The sequence below is a fragment of the Eubalaena glacialis genome, chromosome 16 (genome assembly GCF_028564815.1).
Source record: "Eubalaena glacialis isolate mEubGla1 chromosome 16, mEubGla1.1.hap2.+ XY, whole genome shotgun sequence".
Classification (NCBI taxonomy): Eukaryota; Metazoa; Chordata; class Mammalia; order Artiodactyla; family Balaenidae; genus Eubalaena; species Eubalaena glacialis.
The window spans coordinates 9,965,455-9,988,242 of NC_083731.1; the positions used below are offsets into that span (position 1 = coordinate 9,965,455).

The 22,788-nt window shown below is 39.3% G+C and overlaps 1 protein-coding gene across 1 annotated transcript in view; it reads left to right on the top strand.

Moving 5' to 3' along the window:
• The window catches only part of NALCN (sodium leak channel, non-selective), a 272,041-nt gene that overhangs the window by 174,909 nt on the left and 74,344 nt on the right, over nucleotides 1–22,788 (top strand). Inside the window, 2 exon segments of the mRNA XM_061170618.1 lie at nucleotides 17,657–17,793; nucleotides 19,174–19,312. Of these exon segments, the coding sequence (XP_061026601.1) occupies nucleotides 17,657–17,793; nucleotides 19,174–19,312 (276 nt within the window).

Consider the following 22,788-nt stretch of genomic DNA (forward strand, 5'->3'; position numbering starts at 1 on the left):
TGTATGATTCCATTTATATGAGGTATCTAACGTAGTCAAATTCATAGAAACAGAAAATAGAGTGAGGGTTGAAAGGGGCAAAGAGAAGTTGTTGTTCAATGGCTATAGAGTTTTAGTTTTAAAAGATGAAAAGGTTTTAGAGACCTTTTGCACAACAATATGGATGTACTTAACGCTACTGAACTGTACCCTTAAAAACGACTAAGATGATAAATGTGATGTTATGTGTTTCTGACCACAGTTTTTTTTTTAATTTTGATAAAAAATTGGTCACCATATTGGTAAGGTGGTGAGAGCAGGCTCAGGGATTCTGATGGTGCAGAAGCTGGGTTGCAGAAGATGAGGAGTGATGACAGCTAAGAAAGTAAAGACGAACTGTTAACCTTTCCCTCTCAGACTTCTCATGCTCTAAGTTTCCAGACAGGCCACCTGGTTATGGACTGATTCTTAATTTTTGTAGCTATGTAGTAACATCATTTACTACAGTGCTACCCAACCGTTTTTTTTCCCATTGCGGTTTGCACAGAGAGTGACATTTGTACAACAGCTGGGAATCACATGCAGCTGGAGGCATCCAACACTAGGATTTCTGCTGCTCCGGGAAAAACTCAGCTGCCCAGGGGCCGAGGATCAATACCCCAAAGAAGCTATAAATCATCCGTGGCTGAGTTGGAATGCTCAGCATTTTACTCAAAGCCTTTGATGTAACCCAACTCCACTTGAAGCCACTCCCTCAGTCTTTTGGTCAGAGATGACTCTTTTGTTGTCAACTTACATATTATTTCCCATAATTTAACATAACTGAAATATCAAAAGCTCATCTTATATAGCACTTGATCTACTATTTCTGATAGAGCTTCATTGTTAGGCTTCTTTTAAAAAATAAATTCTTATGCCACATTAAGACATAAACAACAATAAGATCTGTTTAAAGAGATGAAGTAGCTAAGACTGAGAACTATTCAGATCAGGGTTCAAGCTAATAGGTCACAACAGAAGCTAAGAATTTGAGGGTATCAATTATCAGCGTAAGAAAACAGCCTAGAGTCAGGAGGGACAGATAAGATGGGGGTACAAACTACCGTGTATAAAATAAATAAGCTACAGGGATACGTTGTACAGCACAGGGAATATGGCCAATATTTCGTAATACCTATAAAAATGGAGTATAACCTTTAAAACCTGTGAATCACTGTGTTATATACCTGAAACTTACATAATATTATAAATCACCTATACCTCAATTTTAAAAAGAAAAAGAAAAAAAAAGACAGCAGCCTAGAAATCTAGAGGTCAATGCAAAAATGGGGAGCAGCCAGCTGGAATTTTGGAGTTAAACAGGTACTCGTCAGGGGTCCGGGAAGTCAAAACAAAACAGATGAGCTACCTGTTAGAATTGATGTCTTCCTATTACGGGTTGAATTGTGTCCCTCAAAAAGAGATATTGAAGCCCTAACTCCCAGTACCTGTGAATGTGACCTTATTTAAAAATAGGGTATTTGCAGTTGAAATCAAGTTAAGGTGAGGTCATTAGGGTGGTCCCTAATCCAATATGACTGGTGTCCTTATACAAAAAGGAGAAGAGAGACACACAGAGACTAGAGCGATGCATGTACAAGCTAAGGAACACCTGGGGTGCGGACCGTCACCAGAAACTAGGAGAAAGTCTTGAAACAGACCCTCCCTCAGAACCTCCAAAAGGAAACAAGCCCATAGACACTTTGATTTGGGATTTTCAGCCTCCAAAACTGAGATAGTAAATTTCTGCTGTTTCAAGCCACCAGTTTTGGGTACTATGTTACAGCAGCCCTTGGAAACTAATACACCCCGTGGCCTCAAAAACAAAGGACCGCTTTCGGCCGCCATGAAGTAACAGAGCTGAAAGATAGTGGGTGCTTTCAGGATGGCGGGCAGCTTTCACCAACCAAGGGCAGCTTTCTCAACAGATGGACTCATTTCCTTTTGCCCTTAATCAAGCAAGTCCCATATTAATAAATGTTATAAATTTGAGACTTTCTTGGAAGAAGGGTTTCTCTAAGCCCTTCCAAAATTTCATCCTATGTGTGATTGACCCAAACCAGATCACTTTTAGAGGCTGTTGTTTTCAGAAACCTTGCTCTTTGCCTCATCCCCTGGCACTCAGGATGGTTAATAAGGCAGCTCAAGTCTCTCTTGACATTGAACAGACATAAAATGACGGGCCTAAGACTGTTCAAGTTTACATTGATGAGTTGTCGGTTGTGTCAATTGTGCTAATTCAGAATTACTTTTATTACAGTTTATCACAGCCTCTACAAGATAACCTCTAGATTTTTTTTTCTCTTAAATTCTGAAGTATCTTTAATGAGAAAGGCATTCTTACAAAATCAGATGGCTCTTGACATTATTACGATTTTTTTTTTTTTAAGTGAGGTTTGGAGGGAAATTGTGTACAAACCAGGCAAGAGGGTTACTCTTCAGCATGCCCGTCCTCAGCCCCACGCCCAGCCACGGAGACACTATCTCACTTGGCTTTCTTTAATCACGAGAACAAACATTTTAAACACCAACAGCGCTTTTTTCCTTCAGATCGTTTCACAGGCAGTGGGAAACTAGATGGTTATGGTTCTAAGAAAAAAACGTGACAATTGGTTTTCAGTTTTCTGCAGTGTCTTGCAGTCATTGAATTGCAAACAGGCTCTTTGGTAGCTGCGTTCAGACATGTTTCAGGAGTGAGGTAGTGAATTTTGTCCTCTGTGTGCCCATACACGGAACATGAGGTGTTGTCATTGCCTTGATTCCTTTGGGACTCAGGTTTCACCCATCTGTTCTTTGTTCTGAGAAGCCCACGTACTTGTCTATTCCACCCAAAACGTTTCTGCTAACTGCTTGTTCATTCAATTCCTTCAATCTTTGAGGCCCTACTGTGTGCAAAACACTGGGCCAGGCATTAAGGAGATAAGAATAAACAGTTAAATTTTCTGCTCTCATGGAGCTTAGGGTCTAATGGAGGAGTTGGACATCAATCAAATAATCAGAGCAGTGAATAAATATTTATAATGTGAGGCAAACTTTCTGCAGAAAAGAACGGCATTTGAGTGAGGAGTTAATAGAAGACCTTGACCCAGATGGGGGTCAGGGAAGTGGGGAAGGAGAAAGAGACACTTGGGCTGGGTTATGAAGGAGGAGCAGCCGTGAACTTCATGGGGGTGTTGATAGGGAAAGGGAGGGGAGAGCATTCCAGAGAGAAGGAAACATGTCAGCATGACCCCAGAAAAAAGTGGTGTGAAGTGAGTATAGAAAGGTAAGCGGGGCATAGACCGTGCAGCCCCTTGAGAAACATGCCAAGAACTTTTCCCTTGGGGACTTCCCTGGTGGTCCAGTGGTTAAGACTCTACACTTCCAATGCAGGGGCGTGGGTTCAATCCCTGGTCAGGGAACTAAGATCCCACATGCCACGTGGCATGGCCAAAAAAAAAAGAACTTTTCCCTTTGTCCCCAGAACAATAGGAAGCCACTGAAGGCTTTTACGATGGGAGGCAGTGTGAATGGGAGAGCTGTTTGGGAAGCAAAATCAGCAGGGACTTGGTGAATGTTTAGATTTAAGGACATAAATGAGAGTCTCAAGGATGACTCCTGGTTTCAGGTTCATCTCCTTGGATGGATGATGATACCATTCACAGAACCGGGAAACATTAGCGCAGAACTTTATTTGTGGGAAAAGATCATCACTCAGTCTTGGATATGTTGAGTTTGTGATGGGTTTGAGACTCAGCAGAGACACCTAATACTTGGTTGCATGTGTAGGTCTAGAGTTTAGGAGCAAGGGCTGGCTGGCTAGAGATACAAATATGGACGTTCCATGTCATTCTCAGTTGTTTATCCAGTGCCTACCATGTGCCAGGCACTGTTCTAGGCCTAAAGGATAAGTCAGCAAAAAAACCAGACAGAAATGTCTGCCCTCTTTGATTTTTCAGTCCTAGTGAAGCTCTCTGTACTAGTGGAGGTTGTAAATCTGGATGAGATTGTATAGGGTGGGGGGAAAAGAGATACCACAGCCTTAAGGAAAAATAATGATGCTGGTGCTTTGCCTTAGGGAAACACAAATAATCCATCTTTGTTTTTGTCCCATGTAAATGTTTGTTCTGTTACAAATAATCAACACTTTTTCTGTCTCAAGTTCAGCCTCCCAATGGGAGAAGAATCTGATTGGTCCAGCTAGTCAACATCATTCCTTTTAGGCTGGAATTTTGTATCTCTGCCTCTCAATGCTGGTCAGCCATACAGAAAGCCATCAGCTTTGAACAGGGTAGATCCAGACCAAACCACAAAGTGGGCTCCCCTGAAATGTGGCTGATTTCCTAAGACAGTCCTTTCTTCTCCTAACTCTCCACCCTGGCCTCTGCTCTGGAGGAGCTAGACCCCAAAGAAGGAGATGTGAAAGAAGAGACCATGTCCCCTTCCCAGTTCCAGACAGGAAGTCATACTTGTGGGGCTGGGGTGGGGCAGGGGAGCAAGACTTGAATCAGGTATGAAACTGGATTGCCCTGGACTGATTTTTTTATAACCAAAGGTGGCCAGAAAGCTATGGAACTTATCTAAGAAGGGCAACCAGTCTTTTTCTTTATTCATGACTGAAGGTTGATGGTTTCATTGTCGGCCTTTCCTTACATTCTACCCGCTGCCCTTGCTCAGTAAGAGTCACAGTGGGAGACGGGGCATGGCTGGCATCCTCACTCACAGCCATATGACTATTGAATATTTTTTACTCTGATATTAAAAGAATGACTTAGATTATTACTAAGGAATGAGAAATGTATATGTATGTTATTTTATTTGATGTTATCCCTATTTCCATGTTGTTTTGCATAAAATATGTTAATGTGAATTTTCATAGTGCATCTAATAAGCCCTTTGCCCTCAAAGTATGCAAAATTGAACAACTGTACAATCTACCACAGGCATAGTCAGGAATGATACTTGGAAAATGCATAATGGCTGCCTGAGAAGGAATTACTTAAGAGGACAGAGCATGGGTGGGAGTTCAAGACCCCATTGTGGAGACTCCAGTACAAAATATGTGTCTTCCAAACCTCCGATTTAAAGTGTGGGATTTATTTTATAGTAAATACCATCACTGACACTAGTTATCTGTAAACTAAGGTGGAACAAATAAAGAAATTTATGAAGATAATGAGAGCCAGATTTCACACAGTCAGAGAAAGAAGTTACAGATAAGCAAAGGGAAGATGCCAGAATGAACCCTCTGGCAATTGGAATAGGAGTATCAGTATGAACTCAGTTTATTGTAAGATAGACGATAGATAGATACATAGATGTATAAATAGATATATAGATACATAGATACATCAGTAGATATATAGACATAGATATGTAGATAGATACATGGATACAAGGGTGGATACATATATACAGCTCTATGGTTATATAAGATACAAACATAGTAAGTAGATACTAAATATAGATATGTGTGTATACAAGGGCTCATATACATACATATATTTCCTAGGTCTTTCCTCTGGGCGAGCCTAGAAGCAGTGACATGCCAGTAACATCAAGAAAACCCAGTCCTAAAATTTTCATTTCTAAAAATCATTCTCCAATAAAACAAATCAATATTCTTTGGAGAAGTGACTGATTCTAGAGTTGAGGCAGGGAAAACACAAGATGAGACTTAAGTATTAAGTATAATATTTTGTGGAGACAGAAAGTAACGAAGAGCTTAAAACACACACACACACACACACACACACATGCACAAGGGTGTCAAGACGTGACAATGAAATAGAATGTGGAATCCTGTATGGGATTCTGAAACAGAAAAAAGATATTCCTGCAAAATCCGGGGAATTCCAAAGCAGTTCTGCATTTTGGTTCAAAGTATTTGACCAAGGTTAATTTTTTGGTTTTGATCAATGTCCTATGGTTATGTAAGATACTAACATAAGAAAAAGTTGGGTCAAGGGTGTACAGGAACTCTCTGTACTATCTTTGCAACTATTATGTACGTTTAAAATTATTTCAAAATAAAGAGGTTTTTTTTTTTTAAACAGACTAAGAATTTTCTGTGGTAAACTCTAATAACACCATATATAGACATAAATTGGCTGCTCTGTTGCCCTGTTCAAAGACTCATATGTTTGTGAAGCTTTATACCATAGATATGTTGTATAGAATTTATAGTCAATTACAATTTTTTTTTAATCTTATAAAGTTGGAAGCATAGACTTCATCAGGAACAAAATGTTTTTTTATGGTTTTGTTTCTGATAGAAAATCTGATGTGGCTTGTCATTTCTCTTCATCTTAGTAATATAATTCATCTGAAATTGGAAGAGTCATTTGTGCTGGTTCATATGGCTGATTCCACGTTGTAAAGAGCCTAAGGAAAGGGTAACCAAGAGATGAGAAATACCACAAATCGGTCACTTCAGCCTGTTTGTGGGACACCCTTGATGCTGCCTTTTTTTGTTCTTCATCTCGTCACCATTGTGTTATCCTTGTCTCTTGTGTATAAACATCCAGTGAGCCATGGGGCCACAGAGAGTCCTGCCCTTAATTAAAAATTGTCAGCTTAGTAGGGGAGAGGTACACAGAATTAAGGAGTTATAGTGCAAAGCCCTGAGCACTAGGGTCGAAGACCCAGGGAGCCTGGGGGAAGACGTGCCTAACTCAGGTTGGAGCCAGGTCGAGAAGATATGTCTAAAAATAATGAATCAAATTTTATTAGGAAAGTGGGAAAATGCATTCCATATAAAAGAAATAGCAGGTGCAAAGTTGCAGAAGTAAAAAACACATCTATTGCTTAAAAACGCTGTTTTGGTGGAACAGTATACAGCAGTGTTTAGAAGCTGAAGTTCTGGAATCTGAAAGATGGTGGTCAAATCCCCGTGCTTACCACTTCTAGCTGCGCGACCTCGGGCAGCAGATTTGAGCTCCTTGGACCTCAGTTTCCTCATCTATAACATAATGGAGCTAATTATGGTACCTACATCAGGGGGCTATTTTGAGGATTAAATAGTGTTAGAAAATGAGGCAATGAACGAAGTGTTCAGAGTATCTGTACACGTTTACTACTTCAAGTACCAGTTGTTATTCTGAGAAATCATCCTAAAGGAGATGATTTTTGAAGGAAGTAATTGTAATTAACCAAGTGTGGAAGGAAAGTGTGTTGCAGGCAGGGGGACGGTATGTTCAAAGGCACAAATGGGACTCTGTGGGAGGGACGCACAAACCAATATTGTTAGAGTATAAAGGGCAAGGCATGAGGGGATACTTTAAGCCACGCTGAGATTAGAATTTATTCTACACGTAATTGACCATCCTTGAATTACTTTAAGTCCCAGGAACAAGGTGGTGTTTCTTTCTTAGGTGTTCTTTAAGGTAGATTTAAAGGGACAGGACTAAGATGGAAACCCAGTTGGGACGGTTTAAGGAGTGATAGTGAGTCCAAGTGCCACTGACTCAGCAGCCTGGGACCACTGAGGTGGTGGGAGACACCTGGGGCCCGAGAGGGAGTGGACGAGGGGAAGTTAGTGCCGAGGAGTCGCGTAGATGGTAAGCAAGCTTCAAGAAGCAGGTTTGAAAAGGGAGGGAGAATAGGGAAGGACACAAGGTGAGGAGAAATGTTTGCCCTTCTCTATTTTCATTTTCATTTTTTAAACCAAGAATCTTGAGAAAATAAATCAATCAACGTAGCGAAAGGGAAGAAATTGGAGCGAGTGGGAAAGGGTGAGGTGGTCCCAGGCTAGAGGGAGGAGGGGTCGACAGCCCGCATGCGGCATCCTCTCCATTTAGCCCCCTCACTGAGATGAGACCATTTTCACGTCGAGCCAGCAGTTGCTGTGGCTCAGTGATAACTTTGGTTTTTATAGCACATTTCCCTTGAGTAATTCAAATTACAGGCAATACACTATCTCTCTTAAATATCTGGCATTTATATAAAAGAGTGAAGATCCTCATTTTTCATTTGAGAACATTGAAATCCAAAACAGTTAAGGGATTATAAAATGGAACAAAAATTTAAATCTACATCTTCTTACTTTTTTACTGATGCATTATGCTATCTCCTGTGTTTTCTAAAGCAAATCAGGGAGGACAATTATGTGAGTGCACAAAAATGTGTATTCTGAATTCCCTTTGGTCTGGGCTTTTTTTTTTCCTATTACTTACTGAATATTCATCTCATAACAAGAACCAAGCATCTAGTTTACATGGAACTCTAATATAATTTCATTTGAAGTGGTGCAAAAAATGCATTTTTTTATCATAATAAAAATGTTTCTATGACTCAGTAAATTCCCTAATGGAAACAACTGTGCCTTGGTTGAATAACGCAAGACAGATATAATGTAAAGTAGAGGTGTTTGGGACCTAGAGGAAAAAACATGCAAAAGCAAACTGTATTCGTTACTACTATCTCAAGGAAACCATTCATTCCATTAGTGGGATTTTAAGGGACAATAATGTAAAGAGAAACAACCGTTCAACATCATTTGGTATTCTAGTTTTTTAATAGTTTTCTTTCTTTTACTGTCTTGTTAACATTTTCTGCTAGCTTAGGTTTGTTGCAAATATTACCTACATTACTGCACAAAGAACCTTCTGCAGGACATTTAAAGCCTGTAAGATCTTAGGTTCAGTGTTGTAACAAGAGCATGAAAGTGAACATTTCCTGTGCAGCTTAGGGATGTCATAAGATGGTGTAAATGCATCTGTGCTGCTGGCCTCCCAAACCAGGATGCACAGAACAGCCACTTAATTCCCAGCTCCTCCAAGAGCATACCTCCTCTTCCCACTTTCTTTGGGGTCAGGCTGTAAGGGGGAATGAGTAACAGCTCTGAATTTCTTGAGAGATGTGGAAGAGGAAACACCACGTGCCACTGATCAGCTGAAGTTATGAAATTACCTTGAACATTTTGGGGTGCCAGCTGTCACAAATAAATGTAGCTTTTATGGCCCAGATGCAAACCAAGAAATGGGCCCTCCAGTTTACATCCAGAAAACTCCTATTTGCAGTCGGAAGGTACAGGGTTTATTGAAGATTTTTGTAAAAGAGGGAAAAAGCAGTGACTTAAACACTTTTTTTTCTCCTTTTTGACCCTACTGCCCTGACCCTGACCCTAACTAACAGCCTGACACTGACCCTAACTAATGACCTGAGGACTTCAACACTTTTTAAAGGAAACATTTTTAAAGTACACAGTATTGCTGTCTCACATGCAATTATGTAGCTAAGGGACATTTGCCCAGAGGAAAAAGGAAAGGTTCTCCCTTCCAAGAAACTCTTTATTGGATTCAATAGGCTAGTGAGAAGTATCCCTTATACATATTTGTATGTCAAGGTTTTATAGTAACATAGAGATATTAATAAAAACCAGCACGTTTGATCATTACTCGGGATAGGTCATCTGCAGTTCGGGTTGTAGAATCACAGGTGCAAAATAGCAAGAGAAACTTCCTGGAAAAATAGTAATTTATGCTTTAGAAAGAGTCTCCATTCTGAATTACTGAGTCACGTACAGATCTAGAAAAACCAGCAAAAGCCATCATGTAAAGAAGCAAAGATATGGGACTTCCCTGGTGGCACAGTGGTTAAGAATCCGCCTGCCAATGCAGGGGACACGGGTTAGATCCCTGGTCCAGGAAGATCCCACATGCCATGGAGCAACTAAGCCCGTGCGCCACAACTACTGAGCCTGCGCTTTAGAGCCCGCGAGCCACAACTACTGAGCCTACGTACCACAACTACTGAAGCCCGCGCGCCTAGAGCCCGTGCTCCACAACTAGAGAAGCCACTGCAATGAGAAGCCCGCACACGGCAATGAAGAGTAGCCCCCGCTCGCCGCAGCTGGAGAAAGCCTGCACGCAGCAACGAAGACCAAACGCAGCCAAAAAAAAAAAAAGAAAAACCAAAAGAAGCAAAGAGAATTCAGCCTTAATTGACTCAGATAACACTGAGGAACTCCCTTCTCCGGGTTAAACGGAATGTGGTCCTTTTTCATATGTGGAGCAGTCAAAAACCACTCTTCAGTTACATTAACCCACAGATCTCTGCACATTTTCCAAGCCAGAATGGACTAGATTTTCAAATGAGAAACTTTCCCAAGTCTGAATGCTTTTTAAATGGTTTTCTTTTAGAAAATCACACAAAAATTACCAAAAAAATTTATTTAAGGTAATCCTTCAATTCAGTTATTTGTTGCAGCATTCAGAAAGGAACTGAAACTGAATAATTGTTGAATATTTTAACAGAAGAAAACCCAGGCTGAAATATGGCAGATTTAAGCAATGAGGCAGAACGGGGTATGTGTCGTGCAGACCAATTACTCCCAACTCTCTTGAGAAGCACAAGTAAAGGAAAAGGCTTTCAGCCACCCAATGTGTAATGATATCTCAGCAAGACAGATGCTGAGCCATAGAATAGCACTGAGCTGAGATGATTTATATTTTTTAAAGCTCAAGGTTTGACATTTTTCCTTTGATTCTAATTTCCTTTTTGCAATTTTTTTTTTTTTAAAACCATGTGAGTCAGTTGCAAAGCTATCATCTGATCTATCTGCTACAGCCAGACTTCACGCTCAGTTGAAGCCTTTATAACCTCCTTCCTTCGGACTGTTCTTTACATTAGGTTTTTCAATAAAAAGAATAAAATCTTGGGATTCTCTGTGCTACTTTTCTTCCATTCAGGAATCATAACCTTTGAAATAATTTTTAAGTGGAAATTTACGATTACAATTACTATATGTTAGAAGGTCAGCTTTTGTGATATAGTATAATGATCTTAAATTATTATCCAGTATATCCAATATAATCCATGTTATTCCCTCACTTGCATCAAAGTAAATTTAATCTTGGAAAATCTGTGCTTACATGCAGAAGGGGAAAGAATTTGGATAAAAGCTAGAATACCATTTTATCACATATTAAGGAAACTTTATAGTGGCTTCAAAGTACCATGAAGTACTTCCATTTATCCTGGCTTCCTGATCCCCCACCACCGCTCACCCCCTCGACACACACACACTCTCTAATCCCACCTTGCGCTTTCTTCTTTTCTTCTCTTTTTGTAGCTCAGTCATGATCGTGGGCTGGGGAAGAAGCAATGGTGAAGGTTATGGAGGTTAATAGCGGTGAAGTAAGAATTAAATGATTGTGCTCAAATGCATCATCTGCCCTTAAAAAAAAAAAGAAAACTTTTTACTAAACTATAATATACTTACAGAAAGAGGCATTTTGCTGAATTTTTACAAACTGAACCCCCACCAGTGCCCAGCTCAAGAAATATTGACTGTACCTTAGAAGCCCCTCCCCGTACACCTGTCCAGTCATCATGCTTCCCCCTCACCCCAGGGTAAACGCTCTCCTGGGACCAAGCAGATAGACTCGTGCTGCCTGTGTTTTAACTTTATATAAATGGAATCATTCAGTCCGTACTCTTTTGTTTTGTCTGGCTTCCTTTACTCAATATTCTATTGGGAAATTCACCCAAGTTTTGTGCTTGGATGTTGTTCGTTGACTCAGATGTTTCAATGGACCACAGTTTGCTCTTCCATTCAGGGGCTGATGGGCACTTGAAGAGTTTAAGTTTGGGACTCTTACAGGTGGCACTGCTGTGGGCTTGGGAGGGTGTAGTTGTGCTGGGCGTGCACACATGTCCGGGAGGTATACACCCAGGAGAGGATTTGCCCGGCCGATGTTCATCCCTCGTTGATGCTGCTTATCTGGGAACAACCGAAAGAGCACTGGTGTTCGGAAAGAGACCCCTTCCCATGGGTAGAAGATTCGCGTCAGTGCCTCGGCAGTGAAAGTGGACATATCTGCCATTCCAGCAGCCACTCACCTTTCTCTATTTTAATTGCCCCATTTGGCACATCTACGGGGCAGCAGTGCCTGACAGTCAAGAGGACGGATTGCAGGATCCTGAAGAGCCTTCCGAGCCATCGAAAGAGCTTCTCACCTGCTCTTTGCAGTTTTACGGTGCAGTGATCAACTCATGCTGAGTTCAGATCCATTTAGTCACAAACAGTTACTATAATTCTACTCACTAAAAGGTGCGATAAAAGTAAATTAAAAGTGGAATCTTGGGGCTTCCCTGATGGCGCAGTGGTTGAGAATCCGCCTGCCAATGCAGGGGACACGGGTTCGGGCCCTGGTCTGGAAAGATCCCACATGCCGCGGAGCAACTAGGCCCGTGAGCCACAACTACTGAGCCTGCGCGTCTGGAGCCTGTGCTCCGCAACAAGAGAGGCCGCGACAGTGAGAGGCCCGCGCACCGCGATGAAGGGTGGCCCCCGCTTGCCGCAACTAGAGAAAGCCCTCGCACGGAAACGAAGACCCAACACAGCCATAAATAAATAAATAAAAATTAAAAAAATAAAAGTGGAATCTTGCCCTTAAGGAGCTTACAAGCTTTGGGGAGGATAAATAACTCTAATACAAGTTAGAATGAGATGAGTTCCATTTTAAAAACATATAGGCATGGGGATTATTTTTTAATACTGGTAACCTACATCTGTTAAACACTATATTCTAGGATCGTTGATTAAATGTTACAAAATATTACGTGTAAACTTATTCTAAACATTCGTCTGTTCATCAGTGGCAGACATATGTTCAGGTTAAATATCACAGAGTATAATTTTATTTTATTCTGTGAATCTAGGGACACCGATATTTCACACCAACAAATTTATTCAATTGGGAAACAGATATTTTCTGCTTGTCTCTCCATCCTTTAGAAGATACCTAAAATCCTTTCTTTTATTTCCCAGTTATCTGCTGGAGAGTTTAGTTCTGCCATCTGATCTGTATAATTACTTATTCCACAAATATTTGTTTAACTTACTTTGTGTCAAATATTGTGGCCCCGGATACGGAATAGTGGAAAATTCCCACACGATCCGTGTCCTCCAAGAGTTTACAGTCTCAGGAAGAACAGATATAGAGTTCAAGTGGTCATACACTATAAGTTCAAATAATGCTCTATGTAGTGGGTTTCATAGTGTCCCCCCAAAATCGAGGTCCACCAGGAACCTCAGAATGGGACCTCATTTGGAAATTAGATTTTCTCAATTGTCATCAGTTAAGATCATACTGCTTTAGGGCAAGCCCTAATTTCAATAATTGGTGTCTTTGTAAGAGAAAAGAGAGGGAGATTCAGATAGAGAGACAGAGAAACACACAGGGAAGAGGGCTAAGCAATGACAGAGACCAAGGAACAACAAGGACTGCTGAGAAGCTGAGAAGAGTGAAGGAAGGATTTTTCCCTAGAGCTTTCAGAGAGAATGTGGCGTTGCTGGTACCCTGATTTAGCACTTCTGGCCTCCAGAACACCGAGAGAATCAATTTTTGTGTTTTAAGCTACTGATCTTATAATGATTTGTTAACAACAGTCCTAGGAACCTAGTACAGTGAGTGTTAGGTGGAACCATAAGAAATTGCCCATTTTGACGGCTTTGACCTACACAAACATGGCGACTTCATTTGGTTCAACCCAGTATGCTGTGAGCTCGTGAGAGGAAGACCTTGTTGATGAGAGGAAGCTTCTCGGAGGGACGTCTGGTGGAACTGAAATCAGAAAAGCAGGTGGAAGTTCATGAAGAACAAGAGAGAAAGGGGAGGAGAGGAGATCCCAGCAGAGGGGCCAGGGCGACAAAGGCTCTGGGGCAGAGGCCTGGACACTTGTGAAGAGCTGAAAGAGGTGGGCATGACTGGAACGTGGTGTGGGCACAGGGCCAGGTGAGGCTGGACAGGTGGTAGGAACAGGTAACACAGAATTAGGTGTTAAAACCTAAAGGTTGACGGTTTTTTTCGAGAGCAGTGGACCCCCACTGAAGGGTTTAAGCCAGAAAGTGAGAAGGTTACTATGACCCAGATGCGGGATAGATTTGAAGGAGCCAAACCGGATGAGGAGACCGTGGGAGGGAGGGCATGAGCCAGGGGATGTCTCTGACCAGGGAAGCATGGTGGGGATCCAGAGAATGGGCCAGCTGAGCAGTTTTTAGGAAAGAGCTCCGTGTTTTTGTTTTGATGGCATGTCCTGGTTAATATACCATCTGCCCTTGTGTCTCTTTGAAGACATTTAATTCTCATAAAATATACATACCAGTCCCGCCAGGCCTACAGCCCCAGTGTTGACTCACGTAATCATGTGTAGCAATTCCACTGCCCAAGAAGTCTCTGGAAGGAGAAGCAGCACCTCCTTCTTCTTTTTTTTCTAATTTCTCTCTTTGCTCCTCACCTTGTGTTCACATCACTTTGTTTGTATCTCAGCTAGAATAGCTATTACATTTTATTGTCATTATCTGTTTATATAACTATCTATCCATTATAATGTGGGTTCCGTGAGGGCAAATACTGTGCCTCAGTTATTTTTATATCCCCAGAACCTAGCACGGAACCTGCTAAGTCCTGGCCTGCGGGATTTGATTTATAAGTGACTGCATCGGTGTATCAATAAATGAGTCATCAGACACATGAATTAAATACCTCATTTATGCTCTGTCTTCTCAGCCTGTCTTTGCCCCTTTATAATTGCCTTTCTCTTTGGTCTGACAACATATTAACTGCTTTTTTTTCCCGCTGTGTGCTCTACTTACCACTACAAATACTTTTCTACTAGTTGTGGCAATAAACTTTTGGAAAATAAGTCTCTTCCTCATGAATCTCTTTATATGTGGAGCCATTTTTCTAATTGCCTGCGTCTCCTGGAAATACTCACAGTTTTTGTTCTGTGCCTTTGGGAGCTAATTCTTTATCACTGTTGTCATCGTAACCATCAAATTATTGAGAATGCACTGTGGTCAGTGTTCCTCTCAGGGGGAGAGGGGAGGAAGGTGGTGAACAATGGTGGCCCCTTCCCGAAATGAGATACCACCAAAGACAGAAAGTCAAGGATGACTCACAAAGCTATATAAGATATACAGATGGCTAAGGTAAATGTTCATATTATATAAGAACAAAACGTATAAAACCAAAATGTAAGTTTCTATAGTAGAGTAAGAAAAAAAGGCAAGTTTCCTGAACTAGGAATCAGGATGTAGAATCTCACTATGGGCTCACAACCAGTTGGACAACTGAGCCATATATTGTATTGAACTTGGGATGTTCCCCCAAAATGCTCATGTTCTCTCTGGCCAGTTTGAATATCCCCACATGGTAGGAGGGAAGAGCTGCCACCTCTCTTCTCATTATAAAAGCTTCCTTGGCCTCTCATGCTCACCTTTCCACAAATCCAGGACAGATTGTCATTATAAAGTAAAAGCATAAGAAATAGAGACACAGATGTAGAGAACAAACGTATGGATACTGGGCGGGAGGGAAGAGGGGGGATGAATTGGGAGATTGGGATTGACATGTATACACTACAATGTATAAAATAGATAACTAATGAGAACAGACTGTATAGCACAGGGAACTCTACTCAGTGCTCTTTGGTGATCTAAATGGGAAGGAAATCCAAAAAAGAGGAGATATATGTTTACATATAACTGATTCACTTTGCTGTACAGCAGAAACTAACACAGTGTTGTAAAACAGCTATACTCCAATAAAAATTAATTTAAAAAAATAAAGTAAAAGCATATACCCCCTTGTTATGATATTTAGGGGATATTTTGTCATACTGTAATAGAGATGCGTTGACCAGTCCCAAGAATAATAAATATTTAAAGTTGCGTATTTAACTAAAATAACATTGGTTATTTTAATATTTTAAAATATTATTTTCATAAAATAAGCTAATGTACTTTATGCCTCAAGTAAGTCTTTAAAGATATATTTCATTATCTCTATAAATTGCAACTTTCTGATAACTAATGAGGTAATTATGGAACTAATGCTATGGAAATATCTTTAATATGTTTTCTCATAATATATGCTAATATATGTTAATTTTAAGTAATTTGAGCAAACCAGAGAAAACTAATTTCATAATTCTGCTTCTTTTCCCCTAGAAATAACCACTATTACCAGTTGGAATATATCCTTCCAGATTTGTTATATATAAATGATGAGGTCTCATAATATGTACTCTTCTATATTATCTATTTTTTAAGGACACATATACACACACACATACACACACACAGATTATAAGATTTAAGATTTATAGATCTATGTCATCCATTATAAGAGCTTCATAGAGTCTTTTTGCATGAATGTACCATAGTTTATTTTGCCAGTCCTTACTGGGGATAAGTGTTTAGTTTATTAGTTTATTTCTAATTTTTTTAATATTACTGACAGAGTAGCATTGAACTGCCATGTACTTTTTTTTTTTTTTAAGATTTTTTTATGTGGACCATTTTTAAAGTCTTTATTGAATTTGTTACAATATTGCTTTTGTTTTATGTTTTGGATTTTTGGTCACGAGGCATGTGGGATCTTAGCTCCCTGACCAGGGATCGAACCCATATCGCCTGCTTTGGAAGGCAAAGTCTTAACCACTGGACTGCCAGGGAAGTCCCTGCCATGTACTTATGTCTTTGCCCGTTTGTTCAAATATTTCCTTAAGATAAAGTCTCAAAAATGATATTGCTGGATCAAAGTAGACACATCTTTAACATTTTAAAACATATTATCACATTACCTTCTGAAAAAGTTGTACCATTTTACATTTAACAGAAATTCCCATTTCCCCATAACCTCACATTTTTTAACTTTTGATAATCTGATATGCAAAAGTAATAATTTTATTTGTGTGTTTATAGTAGCTATAAGTATTTGTGTTTGAGCATCTTTTCATTAATTTTGAAGCAGTTGTATAATTTTGTGAATTTGTCTTTTCCAAAATTAGTTTGTGAACACTTTTTATAAATCAAGAAATATATATCAAATATTTTTCAAAAGAAAAAAAGAAGCATATACCCCATAGGGGGTAAGAAGCTGGTACCTTTTGAAACGTGCTTCCATAACCCCACCAAGAAAGACTGCCTGAATTAAAGTACTCTTTGACCTCTTAGCTCAGCATTTGTGATGTAAAGCCTCAGCTTCTGTGAAACTTAAACTGTAAAAGTATAAAAACAAACTTATAGAAATAAATAAATAAATAAACAAATAAATAATAAAACCATTTGCTTGTCAATTCCCAGATACTTCATGGCATGTAATTGAATAATTCCCAAGCATCTTTACAACTACATAGAGAACTTTTGCTTTATGTACCAAATGTGTTGTTTCTATTTGAGCTATTCTTTCATGAATCTGCTAGACTAAATGATCAATTTCCTTGACATTTTCCCCTATTCAAATATCACCACTTAGGATTTTCATTTCTTTTTTCATTCTTTTGATTTCTAATTCTAACACACATATTTATAAAACACTTTGGTGTTTAAATATGTTAGTGATAATAAGTCAGTCAATGATAAAAAATTATGTTTGGTATCAAAAGGGGATTATGTTTGGGAATAAAATAACATACATTTTTCTTCTAATTTTTTTTTTCTGGTTTAGTTTTTTGTTTAGTTTTCTTTTTGTTTTCCCTGTGCTCAGACTTTGAACACTCAGAGTAAGGCAGGAGACCAAGATATACTTGATAGGGCTTTACTGCCATCTACCGTTTCTTCATGTAATAACTCATTGTTCTTTGATTCAAAAATTCTGATAGACTGTATTACTATAGATTCCCCCCTTCTTTCTATTTTTTTCTTTAGTTAAAGCAAAGTGAAGCAAACGCAGACACCAAAGAAAAGCTCCCTTTGCGACTTCGAATCTTTGAAAAATTTCCAAACAGACCGCAAATGGTGAAAATCTCAAAGCTTCCTTCAGATTTTACAGTTCCTAAAATCAGGTATTAAAGTATTTCTTTAACTGTATATCTCAAATACACTGTAAAACATTCATCGTAAATCTGATTCAGCCCTTTCAAACTCATGTGGGTGTGGTTTCTTTCTATTTTTAAGTTATTATCCATACTGCTACTCTGTCTTCCTCTGTTTTAAAAACCGTTAACCCCTTTAAGCAATACATCCAGAGCAGAGTCAAGTGTGTTAGCCTGGGCAAGGAGGCTGCTGACCGCTGCTTCGCCCTGAGATGGCCCCTCGGGGATTTGACTTCACAGGTAGCTGGCACAGGTGGTCCAGCTTACAAAGATGCGCGTAGACATTGGCCTCTGACCCTCAACCATGTAAGGATAAAATTGCCTCTGAGGCCCTTTTATTTTCAAGGAAATGGAGAAAGCACCACTGGCCAGGTTTCCGGACTACTGTGACAGCGTTTGTTTAGAATGCCATGTCTGGGTGCAATATAATTTGTCTTCCATTTTTTAAAAGAAGAACCATGGCATTTTGCACTCATACTAATATGATTTTCTACCACTTTTGCCCTCAGGTTAAGCAATTGCATTGAAGATGCTTCAAAATGCTTATTTTTAATAATTAAAGGAAATTCTTCCAGTTATAGCTCAAAAATTACAAATAGAACCAGAATAATATCAAATGTGACATTTTTTATGTAACTAGTTTTAAAAACAATTCTATGGGGAGGTTATAAAAGCATGAGACTGGATGTGGTGCCATAATATTTAAAATTCAAATCAAAATATATTTGCAATTCTGATTTAAAAAAAAAACAAAATTTAAAACCTGAAAAATATGACATATATAAAAGAGCCGTAAATTAGATTCAAGATTAGTGATTATTTGAAAAGACGTTATTTGAATTCTCCCCATGCTTTGAAGATCAGATGAAGTAAGTTTCTTCTGAGTTATTTTGAGTCTTTAAATGTAAAATTATCTCTCAAGGATTCTTGTGATAAATGAAAGTTCAGAGAGATGAACTAATTCCTCCAAATCTTAGAGGGGAAAAAAAGTATCTTATTACCACAATAGGAGTCAAAAGATACCATTAATTACTGAATATTGTTGCTTAAAAGTAATTTCAGAGATGTGACTTTTTTAAAACAGGAATAACTGAAGATTCAGGAATTTTTCTCTGAATGCAACATTTTGCAAATTATATGTGTAATTAAATCTAAACACCTCTTGGTGTGACATGTCTTATTTTCTGTGAACTTTTGTCACTGCTTTATCTTAGCTCAGGCAAATGCATCATTGCAAAATGCCATCCCTTGCTCCATTTCATTAATAGTGCTTGACAAAAAAAAAACAAAAACAAAAACAAAAACAAAAAAAAAATAGTGCTTGACATAATGTGTACTTCTTTTGCAAAGGGAAAGTTTTATGAAGCAGTTTATTGATCGCCAGCAACAGGATACCTGCTGCCTCTTACGAAGCCTTCCATCCGCCTCTTCCTCATCCTGCGATCACTCCAAACGGTCTGCGATTGAGGACAAGTACATTGACCAAAAAGTAAGAATCACTGTCTCAAATAACCAGATTTTTCTTAAGCCTATATGTTAGAAAAAAGAACCACGTAACTGGGTGGGGTCCTGAAATCTAATGTCTCAGAAGAATAATGAAAAAAATAATTTTCATGGTTGAAGAAATTACTAAACCTAACATTTGTAGATTTGTTAATTTAAATTTTCCATTTCTACAGGTCAGCTTCTGAGCCATGCCATGTGGCAGCCGGGTGACTTCCAATAGATCAAAAGCCTCCCCAAACCTGCATTTTCTCACGTGCAGAAGGAAGGGCTCTGAGCTCTCAAGTTCAGCCCAGGTTTAATGGTGGCCTGTACATTACTTTCTGCAGAAGACCTTACTTATTCCAGTTATTATGCCAGGGAGACTAACCAGAGCCAAGTTCCTCTAAAATTAGTCCAAATAACTGCCATTTATTGAGTTTACTAAGGTCTGTGGCAGGAATTATCTCTTGGCACATTATCTTATTCATGTTCTGATTTACCTATGTCTTTATCATTTGAAAAGTAGATAGGGAATTTTTTTCCCCAGATTCTACAGTTAGAAAATGAAAGATCAATAGCAGAGTTTGTGAAAGAGATTACACATTAGAGTTTGTTTGCAAAAGCATCTAATTCACTTGCGAGTATTTCTCTTTGAAAGCCCTAGTTTCTATTTTAATCCTTTCAATTGTTGCCAACTTTTTTTACGGCTTATCATCAAATACATATTTCTCTAGTATCATGTGAAAATAAAATAGCAGCTCCTTCATGCTCCAAGATTCTCTGTTTCTCCCTATTCTCCAAAGATTACCCTTGTAAAGGACCTTTACTTATTCCTCTCCTCCTCCTTTTCTCCCATCTCCTCCCCAAATGAAATGAACTTCTGCCCTTTATCACTCCCCCAGTTCCTTGTTTCTCTGCTGTAGTTGAGTGATTTTGTTCTCAATTATGATGATGATGATTTCCTTTGTAGTGTGTCTCTTCTCACTCAAGAATTTTCATTTATTTCTTTTCTTTCAGTTATCTACAGATGTTATTCCTCTGTTTTAGAGATTCCAAGATTGTAGATGACAAGTCTGATGCCAATGTCATTTTTTTTTTCCATGTGAAAGTAATTCGGTTTTTCTTTGGTGGTTGTTTGGTTTTCTGGTTTCTCTTGGGAAGCTTGTAAGACTTTCTACATCTCCTTGGAGTGCAAAAACTTTACCAGGATATACTTTGTATGTCTTTTATCATCAGAACTGCCCAAACTGGGGAGTCTTTTCAGTTTGCCAACTAAGAATATAAGAAGTTTTCATTTATTATTTGTTCAATTATTACTTTTCCATCTGCCCCTTTTTTCCCCCTACTATTCTCTTAGGATTGTTCTCTCTCTCTTTTTCTTCTGTGTTTTGAAATATTTGTTCTGCTTAATCTTTCAGGCCACTAATTTGATTTCAACTGAGATCATCCTTTGCTTTTAAAGTTTGAGTGAAAAAAATCATGAAATGTGTGTGGAGGGGGGCACACACACGCAATACTGTTACCTCTCCTTAAAGACTTTCAGAAGACTGTACTCTTCTAAAAGAATTGTCACTAAGCTTGTCGCGTCCCTTCCCCGTAGTTATGTTCACGCAATACTGTGCACAAGGCATAGAAGCAAAAAGTTTCTATGTTAGTGGATAAGCAAGTGGGAAGATAATGGCCTGGTTTCAGACAATCATTCTGAAATTGCATTTTACACATGAGAACACAGATTGCTTATTTTCTAAATTTATTTCAAAGGCAGAACTTTAAGCCAGAGGGCGTGCAGTGAAGCCCCAGTCTGGGCTCGGGTGGCACCCAGCCCTCTCCAGGAAGAGTGCCGAGAGTCGATACCATGGATGCCCAACCCGGCAAATCCACAACTTGCTTTTTTAAATCCCGAGTAACGATATCCCACTGGAAATACAAAATTAAAATCTTAGTCCGTGAAATTTTATTTTCTCTCTAAAAGGGGAGATGATGTCTCTCACATTTCCTGAACAGAATATTTTGAAATTGGTGAGAAAAAATAAATAAAAAGGTTCTTGGCAGGTGAGTGGGATGGGGGGTGTGTCTAAGGGGACTTTTCATCCTTCTATGTTTGTGGCTTCTTTTTATATTCTCATGTAACAGTTATATTTAACTAACTGAAAGTAAGATAACAATTATAGCTTTATTCTGTAATCTTACACTTGAGTCTCTCTCATAATCCCCTAAAATATAATGAACTAGCAAAAACATTGATCCTGGGGGCAGGATCCAAGTCCCTCAGCTCTAAAGAGACTAGAACTTCTTGGAGACTGCGGGCCGTCCCCCATCTATAAAGTCAGTTGATTCAAACACACAATACATGGTCTTATACAAGGGCAGTGATCAGCCATGGTTAAGTTGCCCTTCATCCCCCGTCAGGCTAATTGTCCATATGTAGGTAAACTACAGTTAGAACAATATTGTTTATCTTTTTACAGCCTTCAGCATCTGGAAAGGGGCACATAGGGAACACAGTTTCTCTTTATCTCATCAGTAGCTACCCTGTTGGGGCAGCAGCAAAAAAGACTTACCATGCTGCCACCCATTCTTAAACCTTTGACTTTCCTCAGGCTGCTAGGAAAGTAGACTTAACAATTCCTTTCACCATCCAGTTTCCAGCTTGAGCTCCTGGCGTTCTTCATAAATACTTAGGATCTGTCATCCTTGAGGGCTTTGGGCCAGGGAAACCCAAAACAGAGAATTCCACTCAATGAATTTCAGTGGTAAGGATTTAAGGGAAGTAGGAATCGAGGAGAAAGCAGTCTGGTATCTGTATTTTTAAATATGGCAAGCCTTTTTCATTTTTCTTAAGAAACCCCAAAGCCACTTAAAAACAAAAATACACAAACACACGAGAAAAATCCTGAACAGAGACCACACCACCGTTAGCTCGCCTGATACAGTATTTTTCGGGAAGCACTTGCAAATTTCTATTACATCCCAGTTGCCTTTGGAAATGCGAGTCATTGTCAAGTGGACAGCAAGGTCCTTCACTCTGCGTGAAGAAACTCTCCCGGCCCCCTGCAAACAGAGGCTGTTTTCCCCAAAGAGTAGTAAGAAATCAAAAGAAAAAGAGAGGCTGACTTTTGGTGCTTCTCATAATGTGAACAAAGGAGCAATAAAATAAAAGTTTTCTCTTAACGACTACCCGTCAGGAGGAAACTTCTGACACCCTCTATACTAGAGGGACTCACTTTTCTCTTGCCAAGGAAAACACTGAGTCCCCAGGAACCTGGACATCACAAGTTAAGGGGAAAACCTGACAACAAAAGCCAGGAGGGGTGGAGGTGGAGTTGTTTGATTAAGCAACGTGGAAACACAAAAGCACATGTTAGGCAAGATTTTCTCAAGTAATTACCCTGGCTTTGAACAACTGTAAGGAATTCCCATGGCAACCTCACTTTGCAGAGACCATGTTTTTTAAAAATAGCCCTGTCTGATTACCTTTAT